The 21924-nt window shown below is 55.8% G+C and overlaps 1 protein-coding gene across 1 annotated transcript in view; it reads left to right on the top strand.

Annotated features, from left to right (window-relative positions):
- AMFR (autocrine motility factor receptor) overlaps nucleotides 1-21381 on the top strand; it is a 29056-nt gene extending 7675 nt beyond the window's left edge. The window contains exons 2-14 of the mRNA XM_028501765.2: nucleotides 1809-1901; nucleotides 3903-4067; nucleotides 5410-5562; nucleotides 7808-7848; nucleotides 8012-8144; nucleotides 9407-9540; nucleotides 10443-10553; nucleotides 11095-11285; nucleotides 11931-12034; nucleotides 15874-16008; nucleotides 17548-17631; nucleotides 18941-19131; nucleotides 19892-21381. Of these exons, the coding sequence (XP_028357566.1) occupies nucleotides 1809-1901; nucleotides 3903-4067; nucleotides 5410-5562; nucleotides 7808-7848; nucleotides 8012-8144; nucleotides 9407-9540; nucleotides 10443-10553; nucleotides 11095-11285; nucleotides 11931-12034; nucleotides 15874-16008; nucleotides 17548-17631; nucleotides 18941-19131; nucleotides 19892-20039 (1683 nt within the window). The 3' untranslated portion in view covers nucleotides 20040-21381. The remainder of the gene's footprint in view (nucleotides 1-1808; nucleotides 1902-3902; nucleotides 4068-5409; nucleotides 5563-7807; nucleotides 7849-8011; nucleotides 8145-9406; nucleotides 9541-10442; nucleotides 10554-11094; nucleotides 11286-11930; nucleotides 12035-15873; nucleotides 16009-17547; nucleotides 17632-18940; nucleotides 19132-19891) is intronic.
- The last annotated feature ends 543 nt before the right edge of the window (nucleotides 21382-21924 follow it).

Raw genomic sequence — 21924 nt, 5'->3', positions numbered from 1 at the left:
GGGAAGTTATTGAGCAATCCTGCATTGGCTTTCTTTCCTCCTTTGCTCCAGCAGCAGCCTGCGTATCCTGTTAGATGTTTCCTGAGTTACGTGTCTCGTGACCTAAGAGTGCTCCGAGGGTAGGCGCTAAGTGTGTCGCGTTTACGTCTTTCTTTCATATGCCCAGGTGCAAAAACAGGAAGAATTCTTTTTTTAGTTAGGTTGGGGCGTGTGTGGCTGATTTTCAAAACCCCCTTCAGCTGGGGGATGTGCCCCGAGGGACTGTGGTTGTGGTTTTGCCTTAGGGCTGATTTTGTTAATTAACTGGACGAGGTTTCCATTGACTGGCTAGAAACACAGGAGAGGAGCCTTTTCAACATCATCTCCTTAAAGCTGCGGACTCTGAGCCATTTTCTGGATGTGATGCAGGGGGCGGTCCCCCGGGGAGCCCTAAGTTAGGGATCTAGGATGCTTCGGATAACTAATTTGGGATTTTTTCCCCCCTGGTTATTTGGATATAATTACCAGAACAGTTTCTTTTTTTCAGCAGAACTATTTTTGTTTCAGTTCTTTAAAAATATGTCACACTCTTCCTTGCCCCATTAGGCAGGCAGACTAGAGGTAAACATGATTTAATCTCTTTTTAATGAATCGGGGCTGTCCTGTCACAGGGCGGCCAGTGTGACATACGAGGGGAGCCCGGAGAGATCTTAGCTCGCTTCCTTCTATTACTACTCTCTTCTGGCTCTTCTTTCACCTCCTTTTTTTTTTTTTAATGTTTAAAGAAACTTATTTGCTTCTGTTCAAAGCAGAGGGAAAAGTGACCTGGGAAGAGGACTAGGACCAACTTCAAGTGAACTTAGTGAATCCAAGAGGGAAACAGCCTTGACATTGAGCTGGTGTTCGTTTTCCTTTGCTCCGCTGCAAGCCCTGTCTCCTGCCTTCACCAAGGTCCTCGGGCTTTTTTGCGGCCTGCAGTGTTGGAAAAAGCACTTGAGCATCAGTGACGTGTCGTGCCACACACACCCCAGCCCTGTGGTCAGGGCCAGCCCGCTCTTTCATTTGTGGCGTTAGATTTGCTTCCGTGTGAGCCTGTCCATCTCTAATGAGGGTACAACCCGGCAAGGCAGCCCCGCTCCGGGTGAAGGAGGCCTTGGTTCTGCATGGGTGTCTCACGGTTGCCTTTCCGTTCTCAGCCCCTTGGGCCAGTTTTCTTCCTCCTCCTTTCCGGTTTCTTGATTCCCATCTCCTCTAATGGCCCAGAAGCTTCACTTCAAGGCCAGCACCAAGCAGAGAGTACCTTTCGGCTGGCCGATTGTCGTGTGACAATGTATTGTAGCTACACATACGTATTTTGGTCTCAATTCTTCGTGTTTTTGGTTTGGCTGGGCAGGGCAGAATGTGTGCGTGCTGGATTTTACTGTTCATGACAACAAAACGACTTCATTTTCTAGAAAACTTTTCTTTGAGACTATTAAAATCCTCATTAGGAAATGCTATGCCTAGGGGACAGCTATGGTGCATAAGGTGCATGCACTTTCACGTACAGCGCAGAGTGGACACGCAGTTTGGTCAGAGTGAAGGGGAGCGTGGCCGGCTGGGGGGTCTGTGCTGGCCCCTCTCTCCCCTCGCCTCGTCCCTCCCCGCACTGCCTCCTGGAAGTGGGCGCTCAGGAAAGGTGACGTTTGAATACTCCCTCTCCTGGGCCGGCAGAGAGCTGGGAAGGCTCAGGCATTAGAGGTGATGGCTGAAGGCCTCATACGAGGTCGTGGGGCTGCTGTCGTTTCCGACGGGAGGAAACAAACTCTCTTTCCCCGGTCCGCATGCAGGTCCTCGTGAACACCGCCTGCTGCGTGCTGATGCTGGTGGCCAAGCTGATCCAGGGGGTGGTGTTCGGCCCCCTGCGCGTGAGCGAGAGGCAGGTGAGTCCCGGCCTCGGGGGCGGGGTCTTGCCACCAGGATTTATTTTTTTTTAACTTCACCGTTGATATCCTTTAAAAATTCGCAGAAAAGTTGCGTGACTACCACGAAGGAATTGATTCGTAGTTAACATTTTATCTCATTTAACGTTTGCCTGTGGTTTTACATGTACTTATTTTTCCTGATCTGTTTGAGAGTAACCTGTGACTATCACAGCCCTTTACCTCCAAATACTTCAGTATATGTTTCCTTTTTATTTTTTTTAAGATTTTATTTGGTCTGTATTTCCTAAGAGCAAGGACATTTTCTTGCATCAGCACAGCGCAATGGTCAAAATCAGGAAATTTGGCACTGACGCAATGTTTTATGTAATCCGCAGTCCGTATCCAAGGTATTCAGGTTGCCCCGGCACTGCTCCTTACAGCTGCTTTCCCTGCGACTCGTGTGAACGTAGTTTTTAAAAGAGCACAGATTTCTGATATTTCTGATCATAGCTTGCATGATCAGAAATATCACTGTTTAGAACATGGATTCTACTCCAAAGGAATTCCCTGAGAGATTTTAATTTTTCCCCTTTGGAAAAGTAAATTAGGGTTATTCTTCCAGCAGGAAGTTGGGCGACTTTGTCTGTTTTTCGGTGAGAGAGTCCGAGTGCACACTGTTCTTCTCAGAAGGCACAGGCGAGCGGGACGCACTTCCAGTAAAGAACTGTGTTACGCGGCCCTGCGCAGATCGGCCGTTCCGCAGAGATGTCAGTGGGTAGAGCATAGGATGACGCTTGTTGAAATAATTTAGAACGGGCCTCTACAAGAACAACTTATAAATAAGACTATATTCTACTTTCTCTCATCTCAGCAGTGCTAAGACGCAGGGACCTCCTCCACCAACAGTGTAGCAGCAGCTTCGCCCTTACCTGCCCTTCCGGCCCGCCTCTGCTGCCAGGGCAGCCATGGTCCCCGTTTAGGGCCCAGTGCAGTGGCCGTGGTGTCTGAGCTCCCGGGTGCTGTTAGGGGCAGTGCTGGTTTCCCGGAGACTTTCCCCTGGCACCGTTGCCTTCTCCAAAACAGCCACTCCGGAGTTGCCCCGAATGTAGATGCTTCTTTCCTCGTCGAGAAGAACCTCTGACTTGTGGGCCAGAACGTGGTCGGGCCGGGTGAGCCGTGTAACTGCTGACGGTTGCACTGGCCCCGGTGGGACTGGCCTCAGAGACGGCCTTCTTTTGCTAAACTGTTAAGTGTCAGTTGGAAATTTACAGAAAACAGCCTCGGAGTAGTCCCGAGATTTTTAAGAGACCTAGAGGTAATCATGACCTCACATTGGTTGCGGGGCACTGCGTCCGGCTGTTCCAGCGTAGGGAGCATTTCTCCTGCTGTTTGCCGGCGACTTCAGGGTCCATCTGTAACCACTGAAATGATACATTGGAGAATATTCACTGACCTTGGTAAGGCTCCGACAATGCGATACGTGAAAGACAGCAGTGCACAGGAAGTGTTCTGCACACGGGAGGGAGACAAGCACATGGCAGAGGAACGTTAGGGCATCACTTTTGTCGGACACGTTTCTGTACTTTTGTTGATTATGGGCTGCCCAGTGAGTAGATCGGAAGGATGTTGTAAAAAGTCTGATCTTCTCTAGTTGTTTTAAGATCCAGGGAGCAGACATAAAGATGATCCTTGGAGCCCTCACCATTCTTTTCCATTCGTGTTGGAAGTATTTGTACTTTTTAATTCATGAGGTGCTAGACTACTGTCACCCCCCTTTTGAGGGCTGACTTCCCTTTAGTGACGTAGGATGACAGCCCGCAGCCTGCAGATGCCTTTCTGGGTGTCTGACCTCTGCCCTGCAGGGGGCTCCGTTTTCCCCTTGCTTCTATTTTCTCGTGGACGCGCGTTAGAGCCGAGGACCAAACGTGTTCTCCGCACAACCCAGCTGTTGTCAGGTTAACGTCTCTTAAACGGGTTAGGTGTGGCAGTACTGACCTTCGTAAACGTTTTTCTTTTCAGCACCTCAAAGACAAGTTTTGGAATTTTATTTTCTACAAGTTCATTTTCATTTTCGGCGTGCTGAACGTGCAGACAGTGGAAGAGGTGGTCATGTGGTGCCTCTGGTTCGCCGGGCTGGTGTTCCTGCATCTGATGGTGCAGCTCTGCAAGGACCGGTTCGAATATGTGAGTCTCGGCCCCGCTCTGTGCCTGCTGTGCCGCGCGTCGGCCAGATTTACGTTCTGTGGTGCGGAGGGGCTGCCACATGTGTGTCGGGGGAGCTCCGGAGAGGAAGCCCCCTGCACCAGGTCCCCACGGCCAGTGGGGAGGGACTTTCTGTCGCATCCAGGGAATGCGGAACCAGAGTCTCCTGGGGGGTCGCCTCCCTACCCAACCTTCTGCTCCATGGCAGCCCACGGGGGTCGGTTCACCTGCACAAACTGCTTTGATCCCAGCGCAAGAAACCGTAGTATATAAACGGAACAAAAGCTGGTCCCTTCCAGATATTTTCCCTTCGAATCTCCTTCCATTTTTACCCCTTCTAACTCTGTTTTTTGGAGCTCTTCTTTCTGATTAGTCTGCACTGCGTCCACCCCTGCAAGGACTGAATTGGCTCTCTGGGTTCCTTGGTCCTGGGGGAAGGGAGTCCTTTTCCGTCTGGGCAGAAGACCTGTCTCTTGGCTTCGGATCAGAGCTCTGTGCAGGCGCACCCTCACTCCTGAGTGCCCCCGAACTCACTCTGTGGAGCCCGGGGTAAACCTACGGTTCTGCCCTGCAGTTACAGCCACTGCAGGGCCGTGTCCGTCCCTTCTTTACCCGGTCGTCACGGGCCAGGGGCTCTTGACCTCTGCGTGAGTTCGCTTCAGCCCCAGAGTCTTTATAGCGCTGTCACAGGTGAACCCCCATTCAAGGTCAGGAACAGGAGCTCCTGACCCCTCCCACTGGTTTGCTGTCCAGTTAGACACCTTCCTACTCAGGAGCTATGGCTCCAGGCCTTCCTTTCCAAGCCGTTGCCTCTCCTCGCACACTATTACCACAGCTTCACACCCGTGGCAGAGCTGCACCTGGGTTACATTTCAGTTGTCCGAGCCCTAGCAGACTGGGGACGCCCTCTAAGCGGATTTGGGGGAGGGGCTAGAGCAAGATCGGGAAAGAGCCAGCAGGATGTGGCGCTGTCCCGAGTCCCGTCGAAGGTTAGAGGAATGACATAACCTCTGAAAAATTGCTTCTGGAGGCTTATAATCCCACTGGTAGGAGGATCCTTGAGAATTTGAGATGAGAACGTAATGCATAGTGTTGTAGTCAGTCGATTAAACGCTAAAGATCTCTGTGAGTCAGCTCATACTCAAGTTTAGGCTGGGTGGAGGGTTTTGGCCATCTGGTAACGGGGTACTCCTCTGTGCTTTGCATTTGGTAAACAGACCCCTGAGCAAAGCTGCCAAGGTCACCCTTGGGTCTCTCACTGAAGTTCACCACTGCTGGGATGAAGACTGACCTCCCCCCCCACCCCCCATTTTGTGCATTGCAGCTCTCTTTCTCCCCCACCACCCCGATGAGCAGCCACTGTCGAGTCCTGTCCCTGCTGGTCGCGATGCTGCTGTCCTGCTGCGGGCTGGCGGTGGCCCGCTGCGTCACGGGCTACTCCCACGGCATGCACACGCTGGCCTTCATGGCGGCGGAGGTAAGAGGCGCCGCGGGCTTTTGCTCTGCCTTCGTTTCTGAGTCTTTTCCGGGACTCGAGAGGAGCGTCCACCGGTTATTTCCTCCGTGAAGTGGCTGACGGGTATTTGGTCTTCTACTCTAACGAGCCCTGTCTGAGTTCTGCTTCGTGCTGGGTCCTGGTACTGAAGGCTCCCGTGTGTGTGATGTCACGCCATCCCTGCTACAGCCTGATCGAAAGTGGTTGTTGCCGCCATCATTTAAGTAGTTAGTGCCCAGTAAATACTAGGAATTATTCTAAGCACCCGTGTCGACCCACTTTTACTTGTATTTACTCATTTTATTACTCTTGTTCGAGAATGGGGGTGGGGAACAGGCATAGGAGGGTGCAGTGAGTTGCTCAAGGTGCCAGACCGGCTGGCGGTGCAGCCGCATCCCATGGCTCCCGGGGTGGACGGTGCTCCCAGGGCGGACGGTGCTCCCGTAGGCCCCATCGCAGGGGCTGGTGTTGGCGCCACGCAGTGCTCTGCGGTGGTGGCTTCCAGGTGGGGCTTGAGTCAGGGTTTCGTAGGACAGCAGAATGTGTAAACCTTGTTCGTTATTTTCAAAGGATAATTTGATGTTCATGTATATGTTAAAATTTACTTTTTAAACCTTTCAGAAAATACCAATTTCTGTTCAGTAGAAGTCAACATTTTCTGTGTGTTCTTATATTCAGCGACTTAGCTGTTTTACTCAGGCCAAAGACAGAATGTTTTAATCTTGCCCGTAAGTGGTATTATTAGTGAAAAAATATATCAGCTCAATATATTAGTAAATATATTAAAGCTGGTTAGCTAATATCAAAAACACTAAGTCTGAACTAACTGGGAACTTGTTAGAATAGGGTTAAACTTTATTTGATTAATAGCATTCATTTCAGAGTATAATATAGTAGTGTAAGTGAAATTAGAAAAACAACATTTAAGTACTTGATAAAAACATTTGCAGCTTTTGCTGAATACTTTCTGTATGTGAAAAGTATAAACTGTATTTCCTCTTGAAAAACATCTGTCTGAAACTTCATTTACACTGACTAGCGTTGATTAGTTTATTTTAGATATGTTTTATTATAAACCATCATTTGAATAATACCATGTTTTTCTTTTTTGGTTATCTAATTTTTAAAATTAGGCCAAACTTTGAACAAGGTATACCTAAAAATAAAGACATTTAAATTAGGTCTATTGGGTCATACTATATAGTACGTATTTTTATTTTAGTTTGTTACTGTTTATTCTTTTAAGATAGTTTATCATGTTATAGATTTGCTACCTTGAGCTAAATTATATTTTTATACGTGTGGTGTTTCTCTTCTATGTGTGGTAAAATATTTTCCATTTATAACTGAAAGTTTCCTAATCTCAAACATAGATAATTTAACAGTTCTGTTCTGGTAAGTTAAGGGGAGAATGTTCTTGATATTAATTTCGGTAACACGAAACGCCATGAGGGGTTTATTTTGTTTTCGATCTCCTTTGTTCTCCTCTCCTCCATGTGGGTCAGGGACGCGCACACAGCGTTGCTTGGAGAGCGGCCCCCGTCTAGGTCGGTGGCGTCCACACTCTGCTGCACCCACCGGGTGTCACAGAACGCAGGTAGTCAGGTGTGGTCCCTTCACGCTGTGGGCGGCAGAAGTGGTTGCCACACTGCTGGGACAAGGACTCTCCGGACCGTGGAAGGTGTCCTCAGGGGAGGAACAGGTGTGCGCGACGGTCACCTGTCGGTAGAAGGGTCTCCGTGAAAGTCGGGTCGCTGGATCCTGCAAGCGGTGTGTGGGCACTGGAACAGACTAAGTGGGACGGCGGGTCTTGCTGAGACGGCGTGGCCGTGCAGCCGTGTGTGAGTTCAAGGTGAACGGCAGAGGGACCTGGCTTCCGTGTGCCATGGAATGAATGTCATGATACGTTTTGTTACCATCCTCTCTATCCACACAAAAGATTTGTTTCCTCGTGATGAGAACTTTCAGGGGCTACTCTCTTTGCAACTTGCAAACACACTACACAGCAGTGTCAACTGTCAGCATCACGGTGGACACTGTGTCCCCCGTGCTTACGTGACTGACACCTGGACGTTTGCTCCTCCTGACCACCGGCACCCAATTCCCCACCCCCGGGACAGACTGCTCTTAACTTGAACTGAGAGAGGTTTGACTTCATGCAAAGCCAGTCTGGCCCAAGGAGTCCTAAGTTTTACTAAAAAGAAATAATATGTCATCTGTTTTACAGTCTCTTCTGGTCACTGTGAGGACTGCACATGTGATTTTACGGTGAGTGGAAATCAGGAGGGAGGCGACCGGGGTCTGTGTACACAGTCGAGTGTAAGACACAGCAAGTGTCAAATACACGCATGTGGGACTCCCCTATCGCGCGCTCAAACCACACTCAGTTGTCACGGAAACCACAAAGACGGTGTTCCTGGACTCGTTGCAGATACGTCATCCACCTGTGGGACCTCAGCCACGAGGGGACGTGGGAAGGGAAGGGGACGTGCGTCTACTACACGGACTTCGTCATGGAGCTCACGCTCCTGTCCCTGGACCTCGTGCACCACGTCCACATGCTGGTGAGCCTCCTCCGAGGGGGCCGGGTGCTCAGAGGCAGGGCCCTGGTCCGTGCACTGGTGGGTAAAACGTCGGGGGAGCAGCCGCTTTAAGACCACACAGACGGGCGCAGCTGCGCCCGCCCCTCTTTTTGCCGCTGGGTACAAAGCAGCGTCCTGCAGCCAGTCTGGCTCAGGGGTTCGCCCACGCTCCTGAGAGACTTAGCGAATCTGCTGGCTAGTCGGTAGCTAGTTCCTCTGGCGCAGAGGGAGGGGGTTCCCCTGCCGGCTGCTTCTGTGGCTTCTGCTCCTCAGTGGGTACTTCACAGACGGTGAAGGGAATCCTTGTGCAATGAGCTGCCTCGTGGGTTCGTGAGTCTTCCGTCTCTGTAATGAAAAACAATGTCCTTATTCTTAATTCCTCCCACCTCGTTGCTTACGGTTCACCTTGGTGTGCAAGCGATTGCACCCTCGAACGCCTCCTCCGTTGGTGAGCGCCCCGTGGTCTCATAAGGGTGAGCATCGGCGTGCTTGGTGGGCGCTGGGTTGAGGCACGGCGCATTTCTAAACACCTTTGAAAGCAACTCTGAAAATATACTTTGAAAAAACCACGTGTAGCTTTTTTAGCTAATGTATATGAACATTTCCTTAATGCTGCTAACTGTTCTTCTAACCTCTTTTAATACCGTCGAGATAAAACGTCTGTCCTGGAGATGTGTGATGATGTAATTCACCGCCCCCAGTAACGGGGCATTTAGATTGTATCCAGTTGCTTGTGAGATCCTATCTTTATGTAATTTTGTAATAATCACATGCTAGTTTTCGTAAGGTAGTTTTAGCCTGCTTTTTTCACTTAAGTATCCTTTTCCCTTACACCTGATCTTCAGAAATGTTATGTGTAAGATACAATATGAATGTGTAGTATAGTTAGTGTAATGAAGAGCTGTACAGTATTACACATGTGAGTTGACAACCTTGTTACTCCCCTACTGGGCACTTTGCTGATTCCCTGGTTCTCTTCTTTGGAGTTCTGTGCATGTGCATCTTTCTGCACAGAGCTCTTACATTTCCGGCTGGTGCCTCAGGAGTGACCCCTGGTGACGGGGTGACTAGGCCCCCATCACCCCGAGAGCAGGCAGCCCGTTCGGGGCCGTGCGTCCGCTGCACGGCCCCGCGCCAGCTCAGCAGCAGCGGGGAGGACCGTCTGCCGCGCCCCTCGCCTTCACCGCCGGCGGGTTCCCGTCCGTTCTCATCGCGTGTTCTCGTCTCTTTCCTCCCACGTTCAGTTATTCGGCAACATCTGGCTGTCCATGGCCAGCCTGGTCATCTTCATGCAGCTGCGCTACCTGTTCCACGAGGTGCAGCGTCGCATCCGCCGGCACAAGAACTACCTGCACGTCGTCGGGAACATGGAGGCCAGGTGGGTTGGCCCGGGTCGGCGTCGCCCGGGTTGGCTCATCTCGTGTATTCATTTACTTTACTGTGTTTTTTTTCCTTCTCCTTTCCTTTTTCACCCTAACCAAGTTGCCTCATTTTCGGTCTTTAATAATAACAGATCGTAGCTTAGGTGAGGACTTGCTTTTGTGACCTGGTAACAGTGGTGAAGAGGGAGGGGCTGCCTGGGCGTGAGCCCCCACCTGGCCGTGGCTGCGGGCAGGGCCCTCGGCTCTCAGGGCCCCCGCCGTGCCCTCCCGGGGGACGACGGCAGAGCCTCCCTCCTGGCACTGTCGGCGGGGCTCAGCGGGCTGACGCGTGCCGTGAGCCTAGAGCGTTCTGGCGCTGGGTACACGGTATGTGCCGAGTCAGGATTAGGTTCCTATGATGACGCCATCTTTATCGTCACCGTTGTTATACGGAGGCTGCCTTGGGCCTCTGCCCGCTTTATTTTAAGAAGGCGGGTCTCACTTATTCTTTACGCATGCATGTGTACACACACGCACGCACACTCACACACTCTTAACCTCATGGAAGGCGGTGCTCACTTGCCCGCCTGAGGCTAAGCCAGGCCTGGAAGTGTGAAATCAGTGGGTGCCCTTTTGGTGTCCAGGGGGACCGCTTGGCTCCCGGGGGGCCTTAACTCCCCGGATTTGCCCGGCGTTCCCTTGTCATGAACAGCCGTCGTTGAGACCAGGTTAGTGTCTGTGTATGAACTTCTTGCCCGCCCTTTGATAGGCGTGAAGGGAAAGCAGGTGTGGTGATTTTGGTGGTTGGCCACTTGACCAAGCTCCTCCAAACCGTGCTGGTGGGGAGGCAGCGTGGCTGAAGTGGCGCTCCGATGGCACCCGTGGAACTGACCCCGGCGGTGCGCTCTGTGGTTCGCAGGTTCGCGGTGGCAACCCCCGAGGAGCTGGCTGTCAACAACGACGACTGTGCCATCTGCTGGGACTCCATGCAGGCTGCGCGGAAGCTGCCCTGCGGACACCTTTTCCACAAGTAGGCGCTTCGGGGAGGGCCCCGGGCGCGGGTGCTGTGTCCAGGGCACTCGGGGGCTCGTGGTGCCCGGGCTCCAGGCGAATCCTAGCGCAGCAGTGGGGGCGTTACCTCAGGCTGGCCGTGGTGCTGCGCAGGGTGTTGGAGAGCAGGCCAAGGCTGGGACAGTGTTAGCGGGCAGCTGTGGTGGCCTGAGAGGTCACTGGAGGAGAGGACACGTTTCCGCCATGTGGAGTTTCAGGCGGTAGATGGAGCTGGAAAGGGAGACGGTGAGCCGTGTGATGGAGTCGTGCGCACAAGGTCACGACCAGGAGCTTGGTGAATGACCCCGTATGTTAACGGGTTCATGTTCACGGCTGGACCTACTGGGGCATTTGAGAGGGAAGTGGGGCACAGAGGCAATGTCAACAGAGGTTTCCCAACATTTAAATCTCACTGAGTGGTCAATAAAAGTAAAACTGTAACCCTCCGGATACACCCAGAGCACTCCCGGGGAATTCCCCCAAACCGAGCTCAGGCTGTCTCGTCTTGCGCCTTCCGGTAGCTCCTGTCTCCGCTCTTGGCTGGAACAAGACACCTCCTGCCCGACGTGCAGGATGTCCCTGAACATTGCGGACAACAGCCGTGGCCGGGAGGACCGCCAGGGGGAGAACCTGGAGGAGAACCTGGTGCCTGTCGCCGCCGCCGAAGGCCGGCCTCGCCTAAACCAGCACAACCACTTCTTCCACTTCGACGGTCCGTTGGCTTCCGCCCCCAGCGCCACAGCCCAGGGCTGATGCTGGTTCCGTCATAACTGTAACGTAATACCGCAGTTTTAACCGAAAACGTTCAGAAGCTGTCGGTAGCCCTGAGGGGTTATTGTGTTCTGGGCATTCTGCTGGGTTAGGTGTGAACATGGGTGGGCCGGTGTGGAGGAGGCTGCTTTGGTGGCTACTGCTTAAGGCCTCTACCGGGCAGGACTTCTGAAACACACCAGCCGGTCTCAGACGTGGGCCCTGGCTATATAATCTTTATTTTTCCTTAGTAAGTCGACAAGTATCCAGTTTTTTAAAAGATTTTATTTATTTAGTTTTAGAGAGGGAAGGGAGGGAGAAAGAGAGAGAGAGAAACATCAATGTGCGGTTGCTGGGGGGTCATGGCCTGCAACCCAGGCATGTGCCCTGACTGGGAATCGAACCTGCGACACTTTGGTTCGCAGCCCGAGTTCAATCCACGAGCTATGCCAGCCAGGGCTAGTATCCAGTTTCTTAACCGTCACATTGTGCTGGGCAAGCCCGTGGAGACGGCCGTCTGTCTCGCTCATGTTTGTGTTCCATGCTTGTTGTGAAGGAGAGAAAAATGAAGAGGTCTCTGAAGCGTGTGCCGCTCTCCTCGTTTCAGGGTCCCGGATTGCGAGCTGGCTGCCGAGTTTCTCGGTTGAAGTGATGCACACCACCAACATCCTCGGCATCACGCAGGCCAGCAACTCCCAGCTCAATGCCATGGTGAGGACCGGCTGCCCCGGGGGAGGGGGCGGCTGACACTCGGGAGGGGAGGAGAACCGGCTCACGTGCACAGTGGCACAGTGGGAGGACCTGTTGGTCTGCGCCAGCTCTCGGAGAGTGGCCAGGCCTTTAGGGGCGCCGTGGTTACTTGCTGGGGTAGCTCAGAGTCCTGTGTTTTAAAGTTTGAAAACGGTTGGGAAACCACCTTTGGTTTTACTTGTGCGGCGGATAAGCTGACCCGTGCTGGGCGCCGCTGGGTCCACTCCGCCGTGCTCTGGGCCGGCAGGCTCCACCCGGCTGAGAACTGATCTGGGCCGATCTTGGGCTCTCCCAACTTTAGCCAAAAATCGCAGGAAAATTATTGACTGGAGTGAACGATGCCTTTTATTAAAAAATGTGCTAGGCCTACCAAGGGGGGGGGTTTGGATTCCCATCCTCCCCCTCCCCAAAACACATACACACACACACCCCTTGAGACACTGAGGCATGCTGTTAGCTTAAGGGTGTTGTTCAAACACTTCAAGGTCCTTTGTCTTTTTCTAAAGCTTTGCCATACGGTGTGTATTTTTATTGTACGGTGTAGGAGGAACGTGTCTGTTGTTGAGGTTTCGTGCTCGTTGTGGCAGTGAGTGCAGGGAGTTGACATGCCAGCGACGGCAGTCCTGCTGGAGCAGGGCCTCCGCCTGGCGTGGGTCAGCCCGGCTGGGACCACTTCGGAAGGTCATCAGTCATTTGCTTGCTTACGTATTAACCTCAGTGCATGTAGTCAGCCGATTGGTGCCAGCTGGCTGCACCCGTGACGGGCACGTGCAGTGCAGACGGCGGGCCCAGCACCTGCGGTGTGCACGGGGAAGGCGTGAGCCCCGCCCTGCACACGTGCTGTACTCCGTGGGGAGACCGGCTATGAATGCCGAGGAGGCAGGGCCGCTGGCACTGTGGGGGGCAGGGGGCTGGGAGAAGGCTGTCTAGAGGGGGTGTTCCAGGCAGCTCTCCCTGAGGAGGCAGTGTTTAAGCCGAGACATGGAGGATGGGATGGGGAGGCAGGTGGGGGTGGTAGGAAGTAGTGGGCCCAGGTGCAGAGGCCGAGAGGCGAGAAAGTTGTGGGAAGAGAGGCCAGTGTGGCCGGGGCCCAGCGAGTCGGGCACCGAGACTATGGCATAGATTGATGTCTCAGAGCCAGGTCGTGCAGGCACTTGCAGGCCACACTCCAGCTTAAGTTCTGTAATGACAGTGTGAGATGGCCACGCAAGGCTTGCTGTCCCACCCAGGGGACCGACGGAACGGGTTTGCTTCTGGCAGGAGAGTGGCTGATAAGGGGCAGAAATGGAAGCAGCGAGGCCAGGCGGAAGCTGTCGCCGCAGTTCAGGCAGAAGCAGCCGGCAGCGTGGACGGGGTGCGTGCATGCGAGAGAGATGAGAGGCAGTGACAGATCCCATTATTTTTAGAAGACGAACTGACAGGATGTGACGAGGCTTTGATTTGGGTGTGGGGGTTGGTGGGCTGCCGGAGGTGGGGGAGTGAAAGCAGCCAGGCAGGTGGCAGGGCCGTGAGTTGCCGTGGGCAGGACGGGGGTGGGGAGCAGCAGGAGCAAGGACAGGGGCTCCGCGTCCAGCTGGGATGGCTGGGAGACAGCCGCAGACGTCATGTCACGTCATGTCACGTCATGTCACGTCACGTCATGTCATGTCACGTCACGGAGGCTGTTCTGGACCGCCCTGCAGAGACCACACTGGCGATTCACGCTGCTGACAGTGAAAGCTGGGCGCCAGATCTCTCCTGGGGGGAGAGAGCAGCTCAGAAACAGGGAGCAGCGGGGACAGAGGTCTGGCAGAGAGGGGATGTACAGGGAGCACACAACAGGAGCCAATGGCAAGTCGGGCCTGTGGGAATTCTGGGAGTCCTCGGGCTCAGGCTCGGAGGGAACAGCGTGGGACTTGGCAGAGGCCCGGGGGTCGTTGGCTGGAGAGGGACAAGCCGTTCCGGCAGCCTGAGGGGTGTGCACCAGACCGTGTGGACTGAAGCCCCCGTGGGAGCTGGAGAAGGAGACGTGGCCGATGGTGTGTCACAAGACATACGGCAGAGAAGCTGGGGTGTCTCGATGGGGCTGTGGCATCGGGACAGTGTTTCTTCCAAGCCTTTTTGAATAAGTCATTTACTCACGAGTTTCAAAACCCATGGAGTATCCGGTGAAGCCACGCACGCTGCCACTCGGCTGGGCCATCTGCAGAGTGAGAGTGACGCCACGCCACGGCGGGCAGGGACCTCACGCGCCCCTGGCTGCCTCGTGGCAGGCTCTGTGTGCAGGCTCGCTCCGCAGCTGTGGAGGCTCCATGGGTGGGGCGCCCCACCCGCCTCCTTGCAAACGCCAGAGGCACGTTCTCGGCTTTGGTGCGCCTGGGGTTCTCCGGTGGGCCTGGGGTTCTTCCTCCAGGTCTGAGATGGAGTGGGATGGCCTATTTTTAGCACAGCTAATTTACTAGGATCTTGTGTTTTTTATAAAGGTCCGATACTTAACTCACTGGGTTTTCTGGAAGAAAAGCTTTAGTCTAATCACATGAACCTTGGACATCGTTTTGTTTGGGAAATGAGGGTGTGCTGTGGGGGAATAGAAGTGAGTGAATGTCACCTGACGTTGGGGTTTCTCCGTCCGCTTTGCTTGGACCTGGGCAGAAGGGACCTGCACATGCTCCTTTGCACAATGAGGGCCCCAGGAACTGGGGACCCCGGGCCCTCTGCCGTGCCCTGGCCCTCCCCCATGCCAGCAGCGACCCTACACACAGCTCCGTGAGGTCTCATGCCAATCACGGCTCTCGGCCCCCGAGTGGGGGCTCCCTGTGCACAGCTCCGGCGGCTGCTCCCGAGGAGCTGCCGCGCCCACAGCAGACCTCGCTGTCCCCCCAGCACTGCTGGTCTCCTTGCTCTTTTTTCGTCTTTTGATCATGGGACTTTCCCACAAATAAAACCTCGACCGGAAGCTCTGTGAAAGAAATACGCAGAACCGGAAAACGTGATCTGGAGCCTCTTTGAGGGAACTGTGGGGAGTGGTCTGCTGAGACTTGCACCCACACCGCCCCCCACACCATGCATGCGCCCTCACACACACGTGCCCACACTACAGTGCCGCCAAGTGGACTGTTTGAAAACTGCGGCTCCAGGGCAATCCTAGCAGTTCACTCTTTCATCATCTTTTTTATTCAAAGTGAAGTATCATTTACATACAATAAATTTCCCCTTTTTAGTATCGAGCTCTGTGAGTTTTGTCAGACTCATGCAGTTGTGTGACCACCACCATTATCAAGGTGGAATTGATAATTCCACCGAAATTCCCGCCGAAATTCCGTGGCGCCCCTTTGTAGGCGCCTTCTCTCCCCACCCCCAGCCCTGCCGCCACCCTCATTCTGCCTGTTGCAGAGGGTCGTGTAAGTGGCATTTTTGAACCAGGCTTCTTCCACATAGTACAATGCATTTGAATTTCATCCACGTGGTGTGGATCAGCAGTTTGTTCCATTTTGGAACTATTGCTTTTAAGAACACACTTTTATATCCAAGTTAACATGGATATAGAAAACGGGACTATTCTGGTTGAGCCTGTCTGGCATCCAGCTGAGCTTCTGTGGTCTTCTTAGTTTGAGATGTGTGTGGTCCTCGGTTACCTGTTCGGCGTTCCCGGGAGACCACGGAGGGCGCGCGGCTGGCTGGCTAGCAATCTGCAGAGCGGGAGTGGCCTTCACCTTGGTTTCCAGGGCGGAGCGCCAGGTTCAGTGCCCGCCTGCCCCCACCGTGGCCTCAGGGAACGCCTGTCGAGGGTGACCGTGACCTCTGTGTTTGTGTCCCCGCAGGCGCACCAGATTCAGGAGATGTTCCCCCAGGTCCCCTACCCGCTCGTGCTGCAGGACCTCCAGCTGACGCGCTCGGTGGAAGTGACCACAGACAACATTCTGGAAGGACGGATTCAGGTCCCTTTCCCCACGCAGGTACCCTGGGGTTCTGAGCGTGATGCATGGCGTCTGCCCTCACAAAGATTTGCTTCTCTAAACGTTCGTAGTTGCTGTAACAACTCGATGTTGTTTATGGCTTGAAGAGGGTTTCTGTAATTCCCCTGACTGCCCAAACGGTGACTGAGGGCCGACCCAGCGAAGGTGAGAACAAGTGCGTCTGGGTCACTCCCTTTGTGCGGAGAGACCCCACAGGCCAGCCCACCCCTTCAGACCGGAGGCCAGAGCGCTGTTCCACTTGGAGAAGGGTCGGCAGCCCCCCTGCGCGAAGGGCAGAGAGAGATACGTCAGGCTTTGTGCGCCGTGCAGTCTCTCTGTGACCTCCCGCCCCTGCCTCCGCAGCCCGGGGGGAGCCGGGAGGGCATGTGATGAATGAACGCAGCTGTGCTCCAGCGACCCCCGGGACACGGAAACGGGCGGGCGGCCGAGCAGGTTCGGCCGGCGGGCTGGCGTTTGCCCACCCCCGTGTCTGGGAGGTCAGGCTGTCTGCCCCTGGCTGGCTTTGCACGTCAGCGTGGTTGTCCATTCGGTGCAATAGCTACGCGAGGCTTGTGCTCTTGACTTTTTTTCAAAAGGTCAAGTTCCTGGCCCATCCTCTATAACCCCTCTGATGGGTACAAGAAGTGTTAGCATACCACAGGCAAGCTCTCTGGCTGGACCAGGGAATCGTCTACCCAGAAATGACTTAACTTCAGTGTATAAAAACATGGAAATCTATGAATAAAATCCTAAAACTTGGGACTCTTTGAAGAGGGAAGGAGCCTGGACGTTGGCGTCAGGTGCTCTGGGGTGTTAGCTGAGGCTCGCTGGTCCTTACCTGTGTGACCTTGCAGCTGGCTTTGGGTTTCCGGCCGCAGACCCCGAGCCAAGGATGCACAGGCCACGTCTAGGGCCGGGAAACCTAGGCGGCTGGTGGGGGGCTTGCTGCCCAGCAGGGCCTGGGCCGAGGTGACTGGAGCTGGTCCCCGGGGGGCCCCGGGGGTCCGGTTCTGAACACAGTGCTCCTGTCCGTCGTTGGTGGTGGGGGGCTGCATCCAGGGGCAGCGTTGCCTCGTGCAGGCAGAGGGAGTCCTCGGCCCGGAAGGACAAATGGGCTGGCGCTGTGGTGCCGGGAGCCGCAGGGGTGTGGGGCAGGGCCTCCGAGCAGCCACAGCGCGGCCGGGAGCTCACGCCCCTGAAACCCAGGAGAACGGCAGCCCCCGTGTTGTAGGACGTTAAGGGGACCGGTGAGAGCTCAGCAGTTTCCCACAGAGTGTGCTGTCGGTGGGAGCTGCTGTCCCTGTGTGATTGCTGGCCGTGACTGGCACTGGCAGGGGGAGGGGCCGTGGGTGACTCTGAGACTTGTGCCCTGGGCCCCTGTGTCTGGCCTGCCGTCCCAGCAGCCTGTCCACGTCTCTGGCGCTGCAGGCCTGGTGCAGGCTCAGCCCGGGGACCGTCGCTCCCCAGCCGGCATTTTCCAGGTGCCCGCCCCGGGGCTCCGCAGGAGCCCTGCACTGACTGTCCTGCCATCTCTTTCAGCGGCCAGATGGCATCAGACCTGCACTGAACAGCCCCGTGGAAAGGCCGAGCGGGGACCCGGAGGAGGGAACAGCTTCCGCTCAGGTGGGGCCTGCGCTCCAGGGAGAGCACTTGTTCGGGGCTGGCAGCAGACGGGCGGTGCCTGGTGATGGCCTCAGTCCCAGCCCTTTCCGTCCGGGAGGCACAGGGCAGGGGGGTGAAAGGGGGCTGTTTGCCTTGCCCCGCTCAGTACTTGAGGCCAGCACAGCACGCGGTGCTGGGGTGTGGCCCGCATGGGCCCCTCCCTGGAGACTGACCATGGTGGGACCTGGAGGAGGACAGCCCTGCCATTCTGAGCTGGAGTGGCAGTGTAGGGAGGGAGGAGGGAGGCTGGGCCCGAGGCTCAGGGTGACAGGACTTGCTCAGACCCAGGTTGGGGCTGGCCGGGCTCAGCCCTCCCGAGCCGGAGTCATCGAACTGTTCCTCCGCCCACCTCCCCTCCCCCCCCCCCCCCCCCCCCTGGCATCTCCAGGTCTGGGAACTGCACACACACGAGACACCTGCGTGGGCGTGGGTGGGAGGAGTGTGGTTGTCTTGGGAACCAGATCTGCCTACGTGTGCTCGCCGGGTGACTCGGGGCACCTGGGTGGCTTTCCGTAGCCGAAAGCGGCTCTTCTGTCTGGTTTCCGGGAAGAGGCGCCCCCTGCCCCGCTCACCTTGCTCTTAGCCCCACACCCTGCGGGTCCAGTTCACGTCTCTTTTCTGTAACTCATGTGCCTGACCCATGACCCTACCTTCCAAGTCTTTCTTAAGAGGCTGGAAAAAACCCCCAACCTGCCCTGTCACTGCACACACGCAGGGCTGCTTTAAGGAGGCCCCTCTCCCCTCGTGTGTGTTTCCCACGAGTGGGAAACGGTAAACACTCCTAAGGCTCTGGCAGACCTGTGGCTGGGTTAAGTGCTTCGTGTCCAAATCCGTGGTGGGATCGCACAGCCTTTATAAGTGGTGCCGGGCCTCTGAAGACGGTCCGCGGCTGTGGCGAGCTGGCTCTGCCCAGGTTTGACGCTGGGTGGCCTCGGGCCTCCAGGGGGCGCAGTGCGAGCACCCTGTCTTGGTTCTCCACTCTGTAGAGTTTCACACAAAAATCCCTGAGTTTTTCCAACGTCTTTTCTAACAGTGGAGGGAAAGGATGTATCTGACAGGGAAGCTCGCTATGTCACGTTTTCAGTCATTCCCAGGAAACAAAAAGCCCCTGGGTTGTTTACAGTCAGTTAGTAAAAGTGTCCACTGGGCCTGGTCACCACGTCCGCTCTGCCCCTCACTTACCTCGGCTCCCCCACCCCCCGCCCCCCCCGCCTGCTCAGGCCAGGAGGGCGGCCTGTCCTCACCAGCCCCTCGCTTCCCCCGTGTGCAGACGGAGCGTGTGCCGCTGGACCTGAGTCCCCGGCTGGAGGAGGCGCTGGACTTCAGCGAGGCGGAGGCGGAGGCGGAGCCCAGCGAGGGGGAGGACTTCGAGGCTCGGGGCAGCCGCTTCTCCAAGTCGGCCGACGAGAGGCAGCGCATGCTGGTGCAGCGGAAGGACGACCTCCTGCAGCAGGCTCGCAGGTAAGCCGGCTCCCCCGCCGGGCTGGCCCCGCCCCCCAGGTCGCAGCCCGTGGCCTGCGGGCCCTTGTCATGTCAGCCCACGGCCTTGTCTTTGGGCAGAGGCTGATGTCGGAAGCCGTCCATGTCAGCTAGAAATTAGGATTCCAGACCTCTCCTGAGTAACGGCAGGATCTGGTAGCAGTGGGCTCAGCTGTGGCTTCCGGCAGCTGCCTCTGTCACCTGTCTTCTGTGGACGGCACTGGTGTGCGGCCTGTTCTCAGCTCTTTGTGTGAATTGTTCTGACTACCTTGACAGCCCTGGGAGGGGGCCGTGATCACACCCACTCGACAGACTTAAGGCTGGAGAAGCTGAGACCTAGAGGCGCAAACCCTGGCCGAGCGGCCTGGCCCGGGCGTGGACTGCGCGCCTGAGCCGCCTCCCCGTGTCGCTGTGGCTTTTTATTGAAGCTCTTGGGGACGGGGCCCGCATGTGGACACGCGGGCATGTGTGGTGTCCAGCACAGGCCTTCTGACCACAGGCACTCGGTGCTGGGTGTGTATGTGGGAGGAGACAGCCAGGGGCAGGGAGAGCTGGCCTGTGGCCCCCCGAGCCTCCTCCCCGGTGCAGAGAACATTCGCCCCTCTGCTCGGGGACAGGGGACGGCTTCCTGGGGTGCCTGGGAAAGGGGGAGGTGAAAAGGGAGTGTGTGTGCCGTGTGCCGTGTGGTGTGTGCCCCGCGTGCCCCTCGCCTCTCACGCCAAGCCTTTGCTTTTTGTCCAAGGCGTTTCTTGAACCGAAGTTCTGAAGACGACTCGGCTTCAGAGGGCGGCCTGGCCTCGGACAGTACCACCTCCGACCCCGTGACCCTGCGCCGGAGGATGCTGGCCGCGGCCGCAGAGCGGAGACTCCAGAAGCAGCAGACCTCCTAGCGCTGCCCGGCCTCCCGCAGCCACCGCCTCCCCAGCAGCGCGCCCGCCCGGAGGCCTGGCCTCGCCCGCCGGCCGCTCGGAGCGGTGGGCCCGACTGCACCGCCGCTGTATAAAGCATGTGGTCGTCATAGTGTTCGGACAGCTGACAAGTTTAATCCTGTTTTGTAATACTTTCTATGTGACATTTCTGTTCCCTCTGGAAACACCGCACATTGTAACTCCAGGCATGACTTCTGGCGTTGACTGGACCTCTCCGGGGTGGGGGAGACGAGGAGGGAGTGGGCGGCCGGAGACCCTGAGGCCGGCAGCTCTGATGACTGCTCTGTGCAGGAGTCCCAGCACGCGCCGGCGTCTGGGCCCCACGCCTGGCAGGAAGCGGGGGTGGGGCCAGGGCCCGGGAGGCCCCACTCCGCACCGCTAGAGGGGCCAGCTGGCTGCAGGCTGGCCTTAGTCAGGAGGCATCCACAAGGTCCAGAGCCTGGGCCCCTGGCTGGCAGGGCGCCTTGGACGGACTGCGCCAGGTTTGATGCCCGGAGCAGGAGCAGCACCGGGCTGTGGAGTGGGGGCAGGTGCCCCAGTGTCCCAGTACATCCGGGACTTCCCTTCCGACCCCGTCGAAACTGGCTTTATTAACGTTGATGCCGGTGCTCCTGCGTCTCTTGCGTCCACCCCGTGTGTCTGTCTTCTCCTGTCTGCCTTTCCCGGCCGCCGGACTCGGGCGCACAGCACGGAAGGGGTGGAGCAGCCAGCTCTGGGCTGCGGTTCGCAGTCCTTGGTCAGTGCGGGGCGATGCCTGAGGCTGTGGGTTTGGTCCTGGGAGGAAATGTGGGCGTTAAAGGCGGGCAAGGGCATCCTGGAGGGCTTTACTGAAGAAATAAAAGGTATCTTTTGTATCTTCCTCCTCCAAAGCCCTTCATTTCGTAGCCGTGTTGCTGTTGGTTTGATTGAACTTGGAAAGGCGAGATGTCGAGCCCATCTGCCGTGGAGGGACCCAGGTCCTGGCCCTTTTCAAACCCTTTACCGTTGGTTTAACTTGGAGGGTTTGAAACACGCGGCGATAGGTCCCAGCGCTCAGTTTCATGTCCTGTTGGACTATGGTTTTTTTTTTTTTTTAATGTTTGAAAGCATAGTTTTTCAGTAGTCCTTTTTAGGGGAGAATCCAGTATTATCTAAAATTATTGGCGAAGTGAAATGTATTTTAAACCGGAAGTTTCTAGCGTGTTGACAAGTGATGGAGGCAAAGAGGGATGAAGTACATGCTTAGGCAGAGGTAATTTATTTCAATAAATCTTTCAAAAGCCTTACCTTTGAAACACTGTTAGTAAATTTCTGTGATTTTTTTTTAAAAATTGTGTTTTGTTTTGCCGAGAACATAGCTACCTGTTTCCATTGTACAACAAGAACGACAATAAAAGGCAAACTCGGTGGTTGCTGTGTGGTGTGTGGCCGGCGGCCGAGGCGGCGGGCTCGGAGCCGCCGGCGCTCCGGGCAGGTTTTGTGCGTTCGCTCTTCCGGTCGGAGGTGTTCTTCCGTCCGGATGACTTGCAGGGGGTTGCGCCCGTCAAAGATGACAGTAAATGTTGCCGATGTATGAAGAGGGGAAATTGGGTGAAGTCAATTTCAGAAGATCCGGAGACGCTGGCGTGCGGCGATGCAAGTGGCCCCAGTGGGGGGGACACGTCTCAGAGCTTCAAAGGACCCACAAGGAGAGTCCGGAATGCTCTGGGTGATCCCCACTCCCGACCCCCGACTCTCGGCCCCTGTCGTTGATCTGGGGGGCAGACACTCCAGGCGGCTGCAGGACCGCCTGCTGGGCCGCCGCCCTGCTGGGTCCCCGGCTCAGGGTCTCTCGCTGTCCGGGGTGTCCCCGGGGTCAGGGGGCCTG

This window comes from Phyllostomus discolor, chromosome 12, assembly GCF_004126475.2.
Source record: "Phyllostomus discolor isolate MPI-MPIP mPhyDis1 chromosome 12, mPhyDis1.pri.v3, whole genome shotgun sequence".
NCBI lineage: Eukaryota > Metazoa > Chordata > Mammalia > Chiroptera > Phyllostomidae > Phyllostomus > Phyllostomus discolor.
This window is presented reverse-complemented; position numbering and strand designations above follow the sequence as displayed.